The 18,637-nt window shown below is 36.0% G+C and overlaps 1 protein-coding gene across 3 annotated transcripts in view; it reads left to right on the top strand.

Moving 5' to 3' along the window:
• Window positions 1-16,972, top strand: part of STAM2 (signal transducing adaptor molecule 2) — a 52,208-nt gene extending 35,236 nt beyond the window's left edge. For 2 of the 3 annotated variants that reach the window (XM_040475080.1, XM_040475082.1), the window contains 7 exons: window positions 1,111-1,205; window positions 4,038-4,120; window positions 4,261-4,348; window positions 5,360-5,414; window positions 9,069-9,222; window positions 12,330-12,499; window positions 13,922-16,972. In XM_040475080.1, coding sequence (XP_040331014.1) covers window positions 1,111-1,205; window positions 4,038-4,120; window positions 4,261-4,348; window positions 5,360-5,414; window positions 9,069-9,222; window positions 12,330-12,499; window positions 13,922-14,150 — 874 coding nt within the window. In that variant the 3' untranslated portion in view covers window positions 14,151-16,972. The remainder of the gene's footprint in view (window positions 1-1,110; window positions 1,206-4,037; window positions 4,121-4,260; window positions 4,349-5,359; window positions 5,415-9,068; window positions 9,223-12,329; window positions 12,500-13,921) is intronic. The other variant, XM_040475081.1, reaches the window with a different exon arrangement.
• Window positions 16,973-18,637: the final 1,665 nt, after the last annotated feature.

The following is an 18,637-nucleotide window of genomic DNA, read 5'->3' as shown; positions in this document are numbered from 1 at the left end:
AAACTATAAACCGTAAGAGATTGCTAAATTTGATTACATGAAACAAAATACACCATGCGATGAAAGAAACCATAAATGTATGTTAAAAGACAAGTAGAGAGAAGGCATTTACATAATTCAGACAAACAGTTGCTATCCAGAATATATAAAGAACCCCTATAGATCCATAAAAACAAATAAATGGCCCAGTGGGAAAAGGAAAATGGACAGAAAACATGAATGAGCAGTTTACAGAAGAGGCAGTCTGAATGGCCAGCAACACATGCACATGCTCAGGAAGTGCAAATGAGCACAGCCATGAGATAGGGTTTCTCTCCTGTCTGATAGCAAGTGTTGCTTGGACAGTTAACACAGGTGAGGGAAAAAGACATTCTCACATGTTGCTCAGGGAAGTAGGATGGTGCATGGCTACAACCACTTTTGAGAATATTTGGCAATATTTGGTAAAATGGAAAATGTTTATATCCTTTGGCCCAGCAAGTCCATGTGTGTGAATAAGCCTCAAGAATTGTTGCTTGTGTGCACTAGAATCTAGAATGATCATCACTCCAATCTTTATAATGGTGAAAGGCTGGAAATATTTAAGTGTCCATCATTATGGAGATCAGTAAATCAAATATACTGTGTTTGTATAATGAGTCTTTAAAAGGGATAAATAAGATATGAAAATAATAAAGTGAATTGTAGAAATCTATAATGGTTAATATATCTATAGACTTTGCTATAAGTATCTGTAAACAAATAAAATATACACTTGCAGGAAGGCCACATACCAGCTTTATGGTAGTGGTTTGGCAGGTTAGATGTGGGATTGGGACTTGAGGTTGTTGATAAAGAGGATTCAGTGTTACCTATAATTTTTATTATTTTTTTAAAGCCCAGATTCCGATATGATCACTTGCTAATGGTTCTAAATTTTAATATAGGAATATGGATGTTTGCTTTATTTGTGTTTTTTTGTATCTTTTATTAAGTATAAGAACTGTTTAAATATAGTTGGATATGAGGTATTTTCAAAATAAGCTGAATATAATTTTTATTTTAATTCTTCTTGCCATTAATGTACTAAAATGTAGAGGAACAAATGACATTTTTGTACTGTATTTTCAGTGATGCCAATTGGTGGAAAGGAGAAAATCACAGAGGAACAGGACTCTTCCCATCTAATTTTGTAACAACTAATTTAAACATAGAGTCTGAGGCAGGTAAGTTAAATTTTAAGGGTGAAGAGTAAATCTATTAAGGTTTTTTACACTTGAAGTTTATGGTTTAGTTTGTTTGTTTTAAGTAATTTCTACACCAAACGTGGGACTTGAACTGACAACCCTGAGATCAAGAGTCAGATGGTCTACCAACTAAGCCAGGCAGGTGCCCTGGTTCAATTTTGAATACAAAGTAGATTGGTATTTAACTCTTGTTTTAAATTATTTATAGACACTACAGTTTAGCTTACTTCTTAACAACTTAAGGGGTTAATTTATCCCAGGTAATTTCCAAGAATTATTTTATTTTACACCCTTTGAGAATTAATGTACATAGTTACATAGAAGGCATAAAACAATCTGTGATGACCATGTAAATATTTAAATCAGCATAATTATGGTTTAAGAGACAGTGTGTGTCAGTTCAGTGTAGAATATGGATTTTATTCATCACTGAACCATAGTACTGAAGGGAGTAGTAGGTGGCATGGTGGGGGGCTGGTTGACAAGTGCCAAGTGTGATCACAAGGGTTAGGAGTACTCCTAAATTTTAGACTTTTCCTCACCTTGATTTGATCACGGAACTTGGGACCTTGAAGCAATAATACAGCAGTATAATTAAGACTGTAGGTTCCTGCTTCAGATCTTCTGTCAACCATGCAGAGAAAGCTTCCATTTGTTACACAGGCAGGAAGGTGGGGGGGAACTGAATGTAAAGAACAGCTGACAGAGACAAAGACAGTGCATGAGCCAGGTAGGGGCAGAGAGAGAGACACACACACACACACAATCCAGAGCAGGCTCCAGGCTCTGAGCTGTGAGTACAGAGCCTGACGCAGGGCTCGAACTCACAAACCATGAGATTATGACCTGAGCTGAAGTTGGACTCTCAACCAACTGAGCCACCCAGGCTCCTCTTGAGTACTCATTTATTAGGTATTGTGCAAAGTCCTTGGCTTGCACTATTTCATTTAATCCTCACAAGTCTGTGAGATAGGTACTTTTGTTACCCCATTTTACAGATAAAGAAACTGAGGCTGAGGGTTTATGGGGTTAGTAGGTGCTAGAGCCATGATTCTAAAGTCTGCTGGTGTGCTCTTAGATGTACTTAAACTGACTTGTGGGACATGTCAGTGCTAGTCTGTATTATCGGTTTTAGGGAAAAAACTTAAATTGTGAAAGCTCTGTGCATTGTGTGTAATATCATCTTTGTATGGAGTGATGGCATTCAGTTAAAGTTGAAACATGTAAAGACTCATTTAAAGACTGAGCACTTTGCCTGTATTTGTACTTTTTATTCTTGTAAACTAAGTAGTTATGAAAATTGGAGGCACTGTTTTTAATAACTTGGTGAGACCATGCTCAGGGGATCCTACATAGAAATTTCCCGTTGGCATAGGCTGGAGAGATTGAGCTGTGGTTTTAAAAGTAAAAAATACTCTGGCTTTTCAGTACATCCTCATGTTATATTGAGCTCTGCTCCTTAGGACCTGTTTGAAAGTTAGCCACATATTTGAAGTAAGCAGCTGTCAGGACTCAAAAATCCTTTGGTTATAGAGATTTTTCTTTTTTCTGGGGGGGGGGGTGTGGTATTTATACATTTTCTTGGAAACCTTATATACTCTTCAGAGAGAACACAGTGTCTTCAATGTGGCCTACAGAGCACAGAGATTTTTGGATTAGGGGCAAGGTAGGTTTTTATTGTAATTTTATTATCAAAATTTATTAAAATACAGTACATTATAGCAGCACTCTAGTGAACATTTATTTATTTTTATTATTATTTTTTTTTTATTTTTATTTTTTTTCAACGTTTATTTATTTTTGGGACAGAGAGAGACAGAGCATGAATGGGGGAGGGGCAGAGAGAGAGGGAGACACAGAATCGGAAACAGGCTCCAGGCTCTGAGCCATCAGCCCAGAGCCTGACGCGGGGCTCGAACTCCCGGACCGCGAGATCGTGACCTGGCTGAAGTCGGACACTTAACCGACTGTGCCACCCAGGCGCCCCTCTAGTGAACATTTAAATAGTTTTCTGGATATGTATGTTTATGAATTATCTTTTAACCTTCTCTTTATGAAAGGCTTTTTTTTTTTTTTTTCCTATTGCTTTAAAACTATTATCAAAGTGGGGCGCCTGGGTGGCTCAGTCAGTTGGGCATCTGACTTCGGCTCAGGTCATGATCTTGCAGTTCACAAGTTGGAGCCCGGTGTCGGGCTCTGTGCTGACAGCTCAGAGCCTGGAGCCTGCTTTCGATTCTGTGTCTCCATCCCTCTGCCCTGCCCTGCCCCCCTCACACTCTGTCTCTCTGTCTCTCTCAAAAATAAATAAACATTAAAAAAATTTTTTTTAACCTATTATCAAAATTAGGTTTAAATTGGATATTTTTTTCCTATTGTGAAGATGAAATCGAGTGTTTTTTTGTTCATATGGGAAATACATTTTTATAGCAAGGAAAGTGTACTGAAGGAGCTCATATATTTGACTCTAACCCTAGTGTTAAAAACACTCAGTTTTTCAGAAAATGCCTATAATGACAGTTCCCGTTAATATTGCTCACTTGTTCCACTAGAAGGTAAGTTCCATTGGGGCAGAGATTCTGGTCTGTTTTATTCACTCTGTATATCCAATGCCTAGAACAGTACGTGACACTAATAAATGTCGGTGGCATGAGTGGATGAACACATGAAATAATGTATGTTACCTATGAAATGTGATGACTGAAGAGTTCCTTTTTTTTTTTTTCTTGCGGATAATCACAGGCTACTTATATATTAGTAACTAAAATACCAAAGTAAATGCTGAGGAACTTAAAGTTTACTTTGTTTCCATAGCAGCTGTGGACAAATTGAATGTAATTGATGAGGAGGAGGAGGAAATTAAGAAATCAGAGCCTGAGCCTGTTTATATAGATGAGGTAGAGTTCTTCTTTTGTTTAATAGTTAAACTATCAATACTTTAAAATCTATTATCCTTGAGAATACTTGGAAAGAGTAATTTTTATGTTCATTGAAATGAAAGCTTTTGCGTTTTTAAAGTGCCCATTTACTTTTTTAGGATAAGATGGATAGAGCCCTGCAGGTACTCCAGAGTATAGATCCAACAGATTCAAAACCAGACTCCCAAGACCTCTTGGATTTAGAAGGTACTTAATGAGTGTTAGGGATTACTTCATTGTCATTTAATATTTTAGTTGTTTATAATGTCTTAAATATCTTCTGCTTTGTGTTTGCTTCTATAAATTAGAACTCTCTCTCTGGTGGAAAACAGACCAGTATAGTAAAATAGTAAATATATGATTTGGAAGATGTTGTTACAAACCTGCCTATCCTGTTCAAGAAGGAAGTCTTTGTTTTTCTGTAAACCCACCAGGGATACTGGATGAAGACATTTGCAATCCGAAAAAGGACAGAATTAAGAATAAGAACATGTTAAATTAATTAAATTAAAATTTTAGCAATTCTTATTTCTCTTTTAATTCTCTTGTATCATGATTTTAAAGGGCAAAATTCTATATGGTCTGTGTTAATTTTGTAATGTAGTCATTTGATGCATGCTGTGTCCTTTTAATCCCCAGAAATTTGAAACAATTAAAACAAATGTTTTTATGCCTTTTTTTAATCCTTTAATCAGAAAAATCTCTGATAAATGGATAAATCTTCGTAAATCTTTTTGTAGAATAAAGTCTAATTATAAATACAGGATACTACTCTATTCATTGTATCAGTGTTTACATTTGGAAATGCACAAAATGTTTGATTTTGAAATGGCTTAAATACATGAAAAAGTTCATATCTAATCTGTACATAATTATATATTTTATACATTGTGACTCAAGTTAATATACGTAGCTAATAATAGTTTTCCAGATTTTAAGATAACTCCAGATTTAATAGTCTGTAATGTTAGCACTTACTTGGTGGGACATGGTGGGATTTCTCTTTTGATTATGACTTTGCCTTTAGTTGTATGATATTAATATTGGTGATGAACAGTATTAAAATTAGGTCTTTCATAGTCGTTTCTCTAGCATAAATTGCATTTTCTTTGTATTATGCATGGTGTTGTATATTGGTGTGGTCCATTGTCAAAAGCTTTTGAAATTGACTTAAACTGGTTTAAGTTTCAAGATTCAAAAGTATTTTTGTATTTACAGATATCTGCCAACAGATGGGTCCAATGATAGATGAAAAACTTGAAGAGATTGATCGGTGAGATTCTTTGTTAAGGGAATAACAAGTATAATTTTCTTGTTTTTTGGCAAAATTTTAGACTGAGTTTTGTGGAACTGTTCAATCTGTTGAAATTGTTTCTCAGTTTCCAAAACTCTTACAAGTGAATAGTAAGGTGGTACTTTTTATTTTGGTAGCAGTTTTCTTCCATGGCCATATAGTATACGTAGAATTGTGGGTTCTTGCTCTTATGGTGCCAACTTTCATTTTCTTACTTGGACTGGAATTGAGGGATAATGAGGAATGAGGAATAAAAACTGAATAGAGCACAGATTGAGAACTGGGATCTTGGGCAAGCATTGTCTTACTCCGTGATGAGAAGTAGTATTTGTAAATCTTTCAAATGAAATTTCCCTTGGGTTTGTGAAGCTAACTCCAGTCCACATACCTCTCCTCATTTTTCTCCCTTGTATTTCTGTTATCCTTTTAATCTCCTTATTCCATGTAGTCTTACTCTTCCTTAGAAACAGCAACAGCACTGAAGGACAGACTATCAGCATTTGGAACTTCTCATTGATTTTTGCCTCCTTTGGTTCCTCGGAGCTTTCTATTTGAAGTCTCAGGGAGAACCTATGGTGAATGGAAGACAAGGACAAGGCTTTAGTGTTCCATTGTCATCCCTTTCTGGAATCTGTTTATTGAACTACAGTATAAAACTGCACAAAAAGAACAGGAACTACTTCTTATCTGCGTTTACCAGAGAAGGGTAGTAGCAAGATTTTTTCTAGTCACTGAAGATTATAATCTGTTTCCATGAGACCTTTTTTATAAATTCCTTATATCTTCTACAGAAATGAAAAATAAATACCCATCAAAAATTAATGAAATGATGGTGGTAGTTTCATCATATTTTTATTTTGGAAAAAGCATTAAATGTCTACTTAACACATCTCCTATTTTTATTTCAGTGCAAGGGTGTTAATGGTCAGTGAATAAAACTGGAGAGGATTAAAAAGAAAAATGTCAGGGGTGCCCAGGTGACTCAGGGTTAAGTGTCTGCATCTTGATTTTGGCTCTGATTATGATCTCATGGTTCATGGATTTGAGTCACATGGGGCTCCGTGCTGGCGGAGCTGAGTGTGCTTGGAATTCTCTTTCCCTGCCCCTCTCCCACTTGCATGTGCTGTCTCTCAAAAATAAATAAACTTACAAAAGAAGAAAGAAAAAAGAAAAATGCCAGTATTACCTTAGGTGTGGCTAGGAGTACAATTATCATAAACCTTTCTGGACCTTAAAAATAGTCCATAATCTTTAACCCAGTAAATTCAGGCCCATACTAAGTATACAGGGACATATGCAAAGATTTAACTCTTATTCTTCACAGTATTATTGAAATTAGGTTTGTAGCAACCAAGTTGGCAGTAACTAAAATGTCTTTAAGTGTGAGATTGATTTAAAAATAATTACATCCATACATTCTACAATAAAAAGCATTATCATTGATAAATATCTATTGATTATAGAAAGATATACTATGTAATGAAAAAGCAGAGGATATGACAGTATACATAATCTTTTTTTTTATCGATAAAAGGAATATTTTCAAAGGAAAAGGTCTAGCACAGTTAAAAATCAGAGCGACCATTTCTGATAGGAGTTAATTTTTTGAGTCATAGCTCACCTGTTAACCAGTTCTCTCTTCAGTTTCAGTTTCTGAGTAGTCCAGCTGGCATTTTCCTTTCCCATGGTCACTGACTACAGATGCAGCTCTTGTTCTGGAAAACGCTTGCTGTTCTTCAACAAATTTTGACTCTTTATCTTTGTCAGGCATTCAAAGATGAATAAAATACTGTTTTTTCCCTTGACTGGATCACCATCAATTTGTTTTCCCTAATAAAAACAACTTTACTGCCAGAAAAAGAAATTTTACATTTCTTTTCTATCTGTAATTGTTTGGAATGAGATTTTATAGACTTTATCACACTAAGAAATTATGTCAGGCAAACATGTAAATTGACTCCAAAAAAGTTTAGATAGATTTATTGAAGAGATCCATAGTCTGAACTTAACAATATCCCAGACTATTTTAACCTTATTTCCTACTGCCCTCCAAAAATCATTGTCTACCACCGTGATCAAATTGCCCTTTTCATTCTTCCATTGTGTAACCTCACTCCTTTTGCCTGACTTGATTTGCACTGTCCCACTGATCTTAGTCTTCCTTTTTACTTGGGCCTATCCATCCTTCCTCAGGTGCCTATTTAAGTCCCAGCTTCTCATAAAGCCTTTTCAGTTTACCACAACCCAAGTTAGTCTCCTCCTCCTCCTCTAAACTCTTCTGTTTCCTATAATTTTATATAATTTTGCAGTCATATGCCATCTTATATTGTTTGCTATTTTCCATGTGCTTAGCCTTGTCTAATAGATTGCAGTCTCTTTGAAGGAGAGATCCACACCTTCTGCTCCATTTTCTTTGTGATAGTATAGTGTTTGGACACAGTTCAGTAAAAATTTAATTGCTTTGGGGTTATGTCTTGAATCTTTAAAGGTGATTTCTGTGTTCTCCTTGGTGTTTCATCAGTATACTGGGTTATGTGGACCAAATACCCATGGTTAATTCTTAGTCACATATTTGTTAGCATGGACACTAATTTCTCATCCTTTCTGTATGGTTTACAAATGATATCTCTGAAAACAGTTTGATTTGCTGTATATAGTTACACATGGAAGACAGGAAACTGCATCTTTTTGTTTATTTCAGACATAACAGATTATAAGAGAGGAAAGATGATAAGTCTTAACATGACTCAATCCAGGTCATTTATTTGGTAGCCCTGTGTCTGGTCATCTGCCTCTGCTTCTTGTCTTTTTAGCCTCCTTGTATATATATAAAAAGAGCTATATTTAATAAATAGGCTTGTGGGTGCCACATGACGTGGCCATTTAATTCATATGAACTTGTCAGTTGCAATGGGAGTTCTTTATTACTCTCCAGGGTAACAGACAAAGTTGTACCAAGTCAGAAGGATTTGAACTAGAGTTCCTTGGGCAAATTTGAGAATGCTCTTACTTGGATTTGTTATTTACACAATAAGGTATCTGGTTTCACTCCCCTTCTCAAAAGAAACCAACAAACAAGAGTAGTAGAGACTAGTTTATATATATACATTGTTTTCATTTGCATTTTCAAAGTTAATTATTAGGATTTTTTCATTGGATCCATTAGTGAATATAAGCAAATGAAAATGTGTAATTTTGTTTGTGAGTGTGTTTTGATTTCAGTCATATCGTGCTTCAGAGCAGGCTCTGGACCTTGCCTGAGTACTTTCTTTTACTTAGATTTTTAATTAAAGCTTGGGCTTTTCCAAAATTGAGAAATTATTATTCTTTGTACTTGAGATTTCAAGAGAAACCTATAACATGTGAAACAGAATTGTCCTGGCACCAAAATTATGAATTGATTGCATTTTTATGAAGTGTGGAAGGGACTTTCCCTAATATTATGTCATATTAGCCTAGTTATTATGAGAATTCAGTAATTCCTCCTCCCATTTTTCATGATGAATATTTCATTGTATGTAAAGAACCTTTTAAAATATGAATAGAAAATGTGCTAAATTTAAAAAGTAGTTTATGTTCCTAAATACATGCTGAAAAGCATTGAAGAAAATTAAAGTGCTTTTTCTATATCAGGAAGCATTCAGAATTGTCTGAATTGAATGTAAAAGTCTTGGAAGCCCTGGAACTATATAACAGGTTGGTGAATGAAGCACCAGTATATCCAGTCTATTCGAAGCTCCATCCTCCAGCACATTACCCACCTTCATCAGCTGGGGTTCCAATGCAGGTGAGAGTATTTTTGAGCACATTTTTCAAAATGAGGAAAACAGTTTTAAGTTCAAAAAAATGTCTTAAAGCATAATATCAAAATGTCTGTGGTCCATGAATAAAATCATAAAACTCATCTTTTATAGTAAAAAAAAAAAAAATATATGGGCTAAACAATTAGCGTTTGCCAGGAGAAATTAGATATTGATATTTTACAAATAATTTTAGTTCATTTTTAACGTGAACAATGAGATCGTTAAATATATGATGGGAGTTCTGGTTCTTCATTTGCTTTTGTAAATATAAAGCACAAATCCTTTATTTAAAAGTTTAAGTCCTTTGATTTAAGACAATGCTTGACCCATCACAAGTCCTCTCTATGAGATACTGATGCAGTTCCTGTTGCTCAACAAGCAAGATTTACCATTTCTTTTAAAATTTCTCTCAAGATTGGGGCGCCTGGGTGGCTCAGTCGGTTAAGCGGCCGACTTTGGCTCAGGTCATGATCTCACGGTCCGCGAGTTCGAGCCCCACGTCGGGCTCTGGGCTGATGGCTCAGAGCCTGGAGCCTGTTTTGGATTCTGTGTCTCCCTCTCTCTCTGACCCTCCCCCGTTCATGCTCTGTCTCTCTCTGTCTCAAAAATAAATAAACGTTAAAAAAAAATTTTTTTTCTCAAGGTTTATTTGACTTACATGATTAGTGGAAGGCTTATTAGTTAATGAACTTCTTTTATCCTGAGATCATGTTCTCTGTTTTTCCTTTGATGAATGACTTATATTGTCAAAAATTCATGTGTGGCAAGGATATGATGCAGGCCTATAGGTGCAGGGTCCGTAAGCCATTCATGAACAGCTTCTTTTTCCAGGATTTACACCTTGTCTGTGCTTCCTGCTGAAGTGAATACTTACATTTATAATCATTATCAAGCATTGTGAAGCCTTTTTCAAATTTTACTCAGTTAGCAATTGAATTCAGAATGAATTTGGATGAACAAAATTCATGTTAATTTATGGGAACTGATATGTAAAGGAGTGTGTGAAGGAGACACCAAGGAGAAAAGATAGAATGTGGGTGCATAATCTAGATGACTTGACATGACATAATTAAGTAAAAAAGAATGGTTACTATGGTAACTGTCACATCAGACAAGATGCATTTATCAAATATGCCATGTCCCAAACTTTGGAAAATGGTGAAAGGATCATTATATGTGAGGGTAGAAAGGATTTCTGGGTGCAAAAGACAGCTGGAGTTTATTCAGTAGTGCTTCTGTTTTCTTTTTTTTTTTTTTAATTTTTTTTTTTCAACGTTTATTTATTTTTGCGACAGAGAGAGACAGAGCATGAACGGGGGAGGGGCAGAGAGAGAGGGAGACACAGAATCAGAAACAGGCTCCAGGCTCTGAGCCATCAGCCCAGAGCCCGACGCGGGGCTCGAACTCACGGACCGCGAGATCGTGACCTGGCTGAAGTCGGACGCTTAACCGACTGCGCCACCCAGGCGCCCCAAGTGCTTCTGTTTTCAACGAGTTAATTTGCTGCTCCTGTGAAAGTGGAACAAAAAAGAAGTGTCTCCACCATTGTATGATGGAACTGTGTTTTATTTGCTTCTTTGTGTGTCTATAAAGGGTTATTTGTCATTCTTGTATCAGGTTTCTGTGTTTAGTTGCATACTACTTACAATCTGTGTTTTGCTAACAAGCACAACTCAGTGTTTTAAAAAGTTAAGCTTTCTGTCTCTCTGATTTTTCACATAACTTCTTTATATACTATTTATGTGTAATAGCATTTAAACTATTCACAGTTCCTATTCTAATTAGAAGAAAAGTCCATAGTAAAAAAGTTGGAGTAACACACCATTAGTTGAATCTGTAAAGGCTACTCAGGAACCCTACACTGCAGCAGAGGTCAGTTCCCAGCTTATTGTCAGTGGATTGTTACATGTTGACAAAGGAAGCGGTATGATTGCAACTACATTAAAGTTGATTTGGCACTTCTAGCATGCTGTTTTCATGTCAGTGGGCTTTACAAATAGCTTTGTTTATTACGTGCAGTTCAAACTGCCTCCAGAAATCCCCATAACTGTGTAAGTGAACTAAAAACTTATATGTAGATAAAAAAGAAAACAAAAAACAAATAGCTTTGTTTAAAATTGGAGTGATGATAATCACTGTCCAATATTTATTTATTAAGTATGTGCATTGTTTTGAATGCTGTCTTTGGTAGGCAGGTCCTTAAAGGAGATACTACCCTGAAAGTTAGGTAGGGCACATGAAATATCCAAAGAGACTTAGACCATTTTGCTATTTCCTGAGGGAGGATACATCTTCTCCTTTACCTAAAAATCATCTTTGCTTTTGTCCTATTTGTTGTAAAGGCAGAAAATAAAGGAGATGTTATAGAGAGCATCTGCGCCCTGCCCTGATACCATTTATTCTTTTTAAAAAAAATTTTTTTTTTCAACGTTTATTTATTTTTGGGACAGAGAGAGACAGAGCATGAACGGGGGAGGGGCAGAGAGAGAGGGAGACACAGAATCGGAAACAGGCTCCAGGCTCTGAGCCATCAGCCCAGAGCCCGACGCGGGGCTCGAACTCAACGGACCGCGAGATCGTGACCTGGCTGAAGTCGGACGCTTAACCGACTGCGCCACCCAGGCGCCCCTGATACTATTTATTCTTATCCTCTCAAGTTTCATTCTTAGGAAGGAGTTGAATAAGTCATCCTGGGATGAGGGTGAAGTTCACCATTTGGATGGTGACTTGAAGTGATGATGGGCTGCCCTTCGAGGAGTGTATAGTTTCCTGTGGCTCTGCAGCAAGGCAGGTCACTGAGCAATAGGCAACCCAGATGGACTCCAGCCTGCTGCTGAAAAATATGCCACCTCCTTTCCTTTCAACCTCCCGCAGAATAAAAGAACAACCAAATAAATCACAAATTTCCACAGATTTGGCACTGTAATTTCGAAGCTGTCTACTTTTTGTACTAGGGTAGATAGATTGGTAGAACCAGATTGCTCCCTGAAGAACGGTAACATTTTATTTCATTTAAGTTTTTTAAAGTTTTAAATATGTTAGGCAGATGTTTGGGAAATCAGTGAGTCAACTTTTTCTCTTTGGTTAACAGACATACCCAGTTCAATCGCATGGTGGAAACTATATGGGTCAAAGCCTTCACCAAGTCACTGTGGCCCAAAGCTACAGCCTAGGACCAGATCAGATTGGTCCACTGAGATCTCTGCCTCCAAATGTAAATTCCTCAGTGACAACACAGCCTGCACAGACTCCATATTTAAGGTAAGTTTTGGGGAGCTGTGTTATTTTGTAATTACATACATTAAGGTTTCACACACTTTCATAATGAGAATAAATTGACCTCTTTATAATAATAATAATTGAGATGAAGTTACAGAACTTCCCATTCATAAACCCATGAAGTCAGAATGGTGCTGCTCTTAGCTTTGATACCTCTACTAAAATGGTACTCCAAACATGGCCTAAAGTCTGGTTCCCTGGGACAAAATAAAGATAACTGTCCCTTACAGGGACCAAGCCCATGATACACTCAGCACTATGCTGTAATCAGCCTCGTAAAGTAGTCCCAGGCATGTTGATTTGCATGCATTCCTGAATATCAGAAAACTTTGACTCCCAAGTGTGTGTAAGCTGTGGAATTTGTGGTCTGATTTTTTTATACTAACACTTCTGTTTTGAAAATCATATTTAAATTACTGCCTTCTATTAACTTTGCTTAGCAATACAAAATGTTCATTCAAACAGTCATGGGTAGATGATCTCTAAGGTCTCTTCCCACCCAAATTCCGTAAGTATAAACTTTAGATATTAACTGAAAATTAAGTAAACCTGTTCACATTGGTATTTAGTTCAATTAAAATGTAAAATTTTGTTATTCAGTGTGAGACTAGAAATTATGGAGAAAAAAACTGGAGCAGTATAGACATTAATCTTCCTATACTGTAAGCAGTGTATTTGAGTAATTTGAAATTACATATTACAAAGCTTTTTTTAAAAAAAAAATGTATGCCATGGTAATTACAAGAACAAGCAGAGTCCTGCAGTTTGGTGTGATTTCTCAACTTGTTCTTTTGTTTGTTTTGGTGTCGTGTTAATAAGTAAACTATAGGTCAAGACTACCTTGAGGGTAGATTCAGGGTCCTGTGTGGATTACACTGTTTGCCCTACCCTTATTATTTTTATGTAGAGGTTCAGATTAAGTTAGCAGGGCAGCTCTGAAAGTGTCCTATCAAAGGAAAGTGTAAAGAGTCTGTGAGGAAAAGAGGTGGTCTCCTCCATGCTGGATTGAGAGACAGCGTAAGGGAGAATATGGCTGAAGGTATACTTGAGCGGAGTTCGGTTCTCGTTATAGCTGACCAAGGATACCACTGTGAGAAACACAGTCTGCACCTCCTCAAAAGATTTTTTATATGTTTGCAGTGATAGATTTTGGAGAAAACAAAATTAAATAGGCCATATAATCTTATATTTTGTTTCATTTTTGAGTACTTTCTCCTTACCAAATTTAAAAATTACATTCACAGTGTTGGCTAGTTGGAATAATGAAGTCATAATCGGAACAGCAGAGTTACATAAACTTACAAAGATGGAAAAAGGAATTTTTATTGTCTCATGATTGATCTCTGACCATGACCTTGATAATGCAAAGTAAATCTGGTTTTCTTTTCAAAATTTTGTTTGTAGCACTGGACAAGACACTGTTTCCAACCCTACTTACATGAACCAGAACTCTAACCTTCAATCAGCTGCTGGTACAGCTGCTTACACACAGCAGATGGGGATGTCTGTGGATATGTCATCGTACCGGAACGCTACTTCCAATTTGCCGCAACTGGCAGGCTTTCCGGTGGCGGCTCCCGCTCATTCAGTTGCACAGCAGCAAACAAATTACCATCAGCAGCCTCTTCTTTAGAACAAAGCAAGCATTTTCTCCAAAGCCTTCATATGTGTATTACTTGACCCCAGTGATTCAAATCTGAAAATATTTAAAAAATAGTTTTTCTCAACTCAAAAGAACCATGAATAAGTAAAGCACAAAAACTTACCTTACTCTGCTAGGCCATGAAAGGATTTTTTCAGCCCAATTTGTTTGAAGTCAACTTTTGATGAGAGGCAGCTTCAGGTACCTTCCAGTTAATCCTGTCTTCCTTTCAGATCTCTCTACACAAATCTGGACACCCAATCAGTAGCCTTATGACACTAAACAGCAGGAGATAAAATTTTACTTTAAAGAAACCATTAATCCTTAAAATGTCATGATAATTGGGAGCGCACTCAAACCTTTGAATATTTTTTTTGTCTGCATGTTTTTTCAGTATTCCCCACAAACCATTATTTTAAAAGGCGAACTTCCTTTTGGGTGAGCATTTAGCTTGCCAACATATTTCCCTTGGCTCCTTAAATTGCAGTTGTGTTTGCAGTCCTGTCAGTTTTGCTCTCCGGTTATGTTGAGTAATAATTAGCATATAATTGTCGACAGAAGCAAGAGCAGTTTGGAAGGAACAAAGATGTTTTCTGTAGTTAACAGTGAAGACCATATAAATGCAGATATATGATAAAGCATTTAGCTAGTCCCCAGTCCTGCCAGCAGTGAGCTAAGGAATGCCCCACTCCCTGCAGATAAACATTTCTTTTCTAACAAGGCTCCCTTGTACTTAGAATTGCCACTAATGACCTTTTAAAGTGACGTTGGCCATCCTCTAATAAGTGTGGTGTGTGCAGAGATGCTGCATTTTCTTTTTACGGATTACATGTGAATTTGAGCCATGAGACATTCCTAGTAATTTGATGTGATATATCCCAAGTGATATATCCCAATAATAAGTGTTCTTATTGCTGTGTTGTTTCTTTAAAGAGGCAATTCAAGTACCATTGCTATGCCAGGCTGTTGAAAAATTTGGCCATTCCTTTCAGAGATAATTCTGAGCCTGTGGGATAATAGCAGGCAATAGATTGATAGGGAAGCTATCAAGACAGTTTTTCTGAAGCCTACATTTTATAAATTAGTTTATAGTGCTAATAGATTCCACATACTGTAGGAGTTAGGTAGTAAACCAGTAGGGAATGTTTTCTCCTAAAAATTCATACACTACTGCATCATCTATCACTTTTTAGACAATGGAATAGAAGATGGTGAATACATATGCTTACAGGTACTTGGTACTTAAACTGGGAAAACAAAGGACAGAAGTGGTTACTTGCCTGGAAGCAAGATTTCTAAATTGTTTTTTTACAGAAAGCCCTTAATCTTTCTGCCAAGGATCCATTTGAAGACAGTGTGCTGGAAATTTTTATCATTTATCTATTTACAGAAATTTAATGATAAGTATGTTCTTTTTTCAAAGAAACTGTCCGAAAATAAAAGTCTACATACTACTTGGTCTACATTTAAAGGAAAAAACAAGCAGTATTTGAAAGCCTAATTTCTGTCATTGTCTCATTTCAGATAGAAGTAGCTGAAAAAGTTTTAACCTTGAGTATGTCACGTTCTTTTTTTCATCCAGTATTTTTCTTCCGTGTGAATTCGTTTATACACTTATAAAAAAACTTCTAAAATGGCACCTTATTTTTTTGGAAACGAAACTTCTATTCTTTAAAGAAAAAACATAAAAAGCATTTACGAAGCTGCTCTTGATAATAGTTCATGTTTGCATATATATCGAAAATCTTAATGTTTTTTCCTCCCAAACAGTATTTAATAAAGTTATTTTAATGTTTCTGTAAATATTTCATGTATAATTGTGTTCTGAATTGTAAAAGCTTAATTCTGCTTAAGTCTTTGAACTAGGGGAAATATGGCACACCCACTAAATTGGGATCAGCCAATTAAGTTCACCAAATGTAGTTTTGGAATAACATAACAGGTGACATGTATATAAATACTGTATATTGGCATTTATCTGTGAAATTTTATACATCCAGAAGTTTCTTCTCCCTCTTAAATTAAAAACAATTTTATTTTGGCCATACTGTAATGAATTTTGTGTTGCAGGTTGTTGATAGTATAAAAATGTTACTAAATCTGTGTACTAAGATGATATTTTTGGTGTTAATAGGAAATAACAGGGTTATTTTTCTTTCTTTTCCATGATCTTATGGGTTATATTTATTTTAAGATCTCTTTATAATTAAATGTTTTCTGCCAAAGGAATTGTCTAATACCAGATTTCTACATTGGGTTCATACTTGCTGTTTTATAAAAAAATAAAAACAACTTCTGCATTTTCATATGAAATCTTGGTACATTAGAAAAAATTTCTGAAAATTTATAATAAAATCACTTTTCATCAATGTAGAATTTCCCTTGGGTGTTAAAATATATGGAGTGGTGGGATATATAAAATAGTTTGGAAAATGTATGGTCTACCAACATTGTCTTGTAATTTGGTAATTTACAAAATTACCTGAATATTAAATAATTACAATATTTATCAATTAGGATTTTAAATTATTTGCAGATACATTGTCATCTGATTCTATTTCAAGTAGTTGATAAGTTGACCACATAACAAATTTCACTACATTTTGAAGATGATTATAAAGTTTCACCTTCCAAAATTTTTAAAAATTTATTTTGAATATTAAAAATATTATGGCTTAGATCTTTTAAAAAGTTTTCATTGTAAAAATCATAAGTGTCTGGTCTCTTGACTTCTAGGAGAGGATTTATTGAACTGTTATGAGAAAGCTCAAGTTATTTTTGTAAGTAATAAATTATAAATAATAGAGCACCAACCTATCATGCTTTGTTTCTGTGAAAGGACATTTTTCTTATTTACTTACATCAGTTTTAGTCAGTAAATAAAGGGAGGATTCATTTCTAGGGATTTAATTTTTTTGTTGTTAGTACAATTTAGTTTCTTTTGGAGATTAAAGTTGGGTTGTTTTTTTTTTTTTGCATTTTCCCCAGAAGAATTTTTCTAATTTTACCAAACTAAGTTTGAATTAGAGTTCTCTAAAAACCTTACTGTGTCAAAAAAAAAGAAATTATGTAGCTTACATAGTGTAGTGGGAGGAATCGTGTCCCCCCAAAATTCATGTTTGCCTAGAATATCAGAATGTGACCTTATTTGGAAAAAGAGGTTGCAGATGTTGGAAGTTAAGGACCTTGAGGTGAGATCATTCTGGATTTAAGGCAGCCTTATAAGAAGAGACACCCAGACTCACAAGGTAGACGAGGCATGTAAAGATGGAGCAGAGACTGGAGTGATGCTACCTCGGATCAGTGATGGCTTGGGGCCGCCACGAGCTGGAGGAAGCACGGAAGGATTCTCCTCCAGAGCCTTCAGAGAGAACACAGCCCTGCTGACCCCCTGATCGCAGATTTCTAGCCTCAACCTGAGAAGACATTTATGTTGTTTAAAACCACTAAATTTGTTATGGCAGCCCTAGGAATCTAATAAACATAGATAAAGGTATACAGCAAAATCTGAGTACCAACCATTTCAAACTTCCATAAGAGTGGGTAAGATTATCGCAGGAGTTCAGAGACAAATGTCTGCAGTCCAGTAGTAGCACTTTTATTATCTTTTCTATATTCCAATGAAATTGCATGGATAAATGAAACTGATCTCTGTCAACCTCATAATCCCATTTTACTGGTATTTTTTGTTTGTTTGTTTTACATCACATCTCAATAATTCCTTATGTCAGAGATGGTAACAAGATTATAATTTATGACTATCCACTCTTCTGTCCATCTTGAGTAGTGAGTATTGAATGAAAAGGAGAACTGTTCAAAGGCAAGCAGACAAACAGAAGACACAAAACTGGTGGATGGGTATTTCCCACAAAGGCTACTAAAGAATGGAATTTGGTCTTCTTATTGTACACCATTTCATATCCTTTTTTTTTTTTTAATCTTTTCTTTTTTTTTTTTAACGTTTATTTATTTTTGAGACAGAGACAGAGCATGAACAGGGGAGGGGCAGAGAGAGAGGGAGACACAGAATCTGAAACAGGCTCCAGGCTCTGAGCTGTCAGCACAGAGCCTGACGCGGGGCTCAAACTCACGGACCGCGAGATCATGACCTGAGCCGAAGTCAGACGCCCAACCGACCGAGCCACCCAGGTGCCCCACCATTTCATATCCTAATGAGGAAAATAAAGGCTTTCCAATACTTTTACAGCAAGTCAGTGACCTCTACTGATCACCTTTTCGTCTAGGGAGCCATCTCCCTTTTTTAAGATACTGAGGTGAACTCACATAAAATGGCCATTTAAAGTAAACAATTCAGTATCATTTAGTACATTTACAATGTTCTGCAACCACTACCTCTAGTTCCAGAATGAGACCTTTTGTGTCTGCTTTCACATACCATATGTCTTTTGAGGTTCATCTCCACATGTACCACAGTATATAAGGTTCATATATCAGTTCATCCATACCTCTGTTGATGG

This window comes from Herpailurus yagouaroundi, unplaced genomic scaffold (assembly GCF_014898765.1).
Source record: "Herpailurus yagouaroundi ecotype Mexico unplaced genomic scaffold, PumYag 140, whole genome shotgun sequence".
In the NCBI taxonomy this organism is placed as follows: domain Eukaryota; kingdom Metazoa; phylum Chordata; class Mammalia; order Carnivora; family Felidae; genus Herpailurus; species Herpailurus yagouaroundi.
This window is presented reverse-complemented; position numbering and strand designations above follow the sequence as displayed.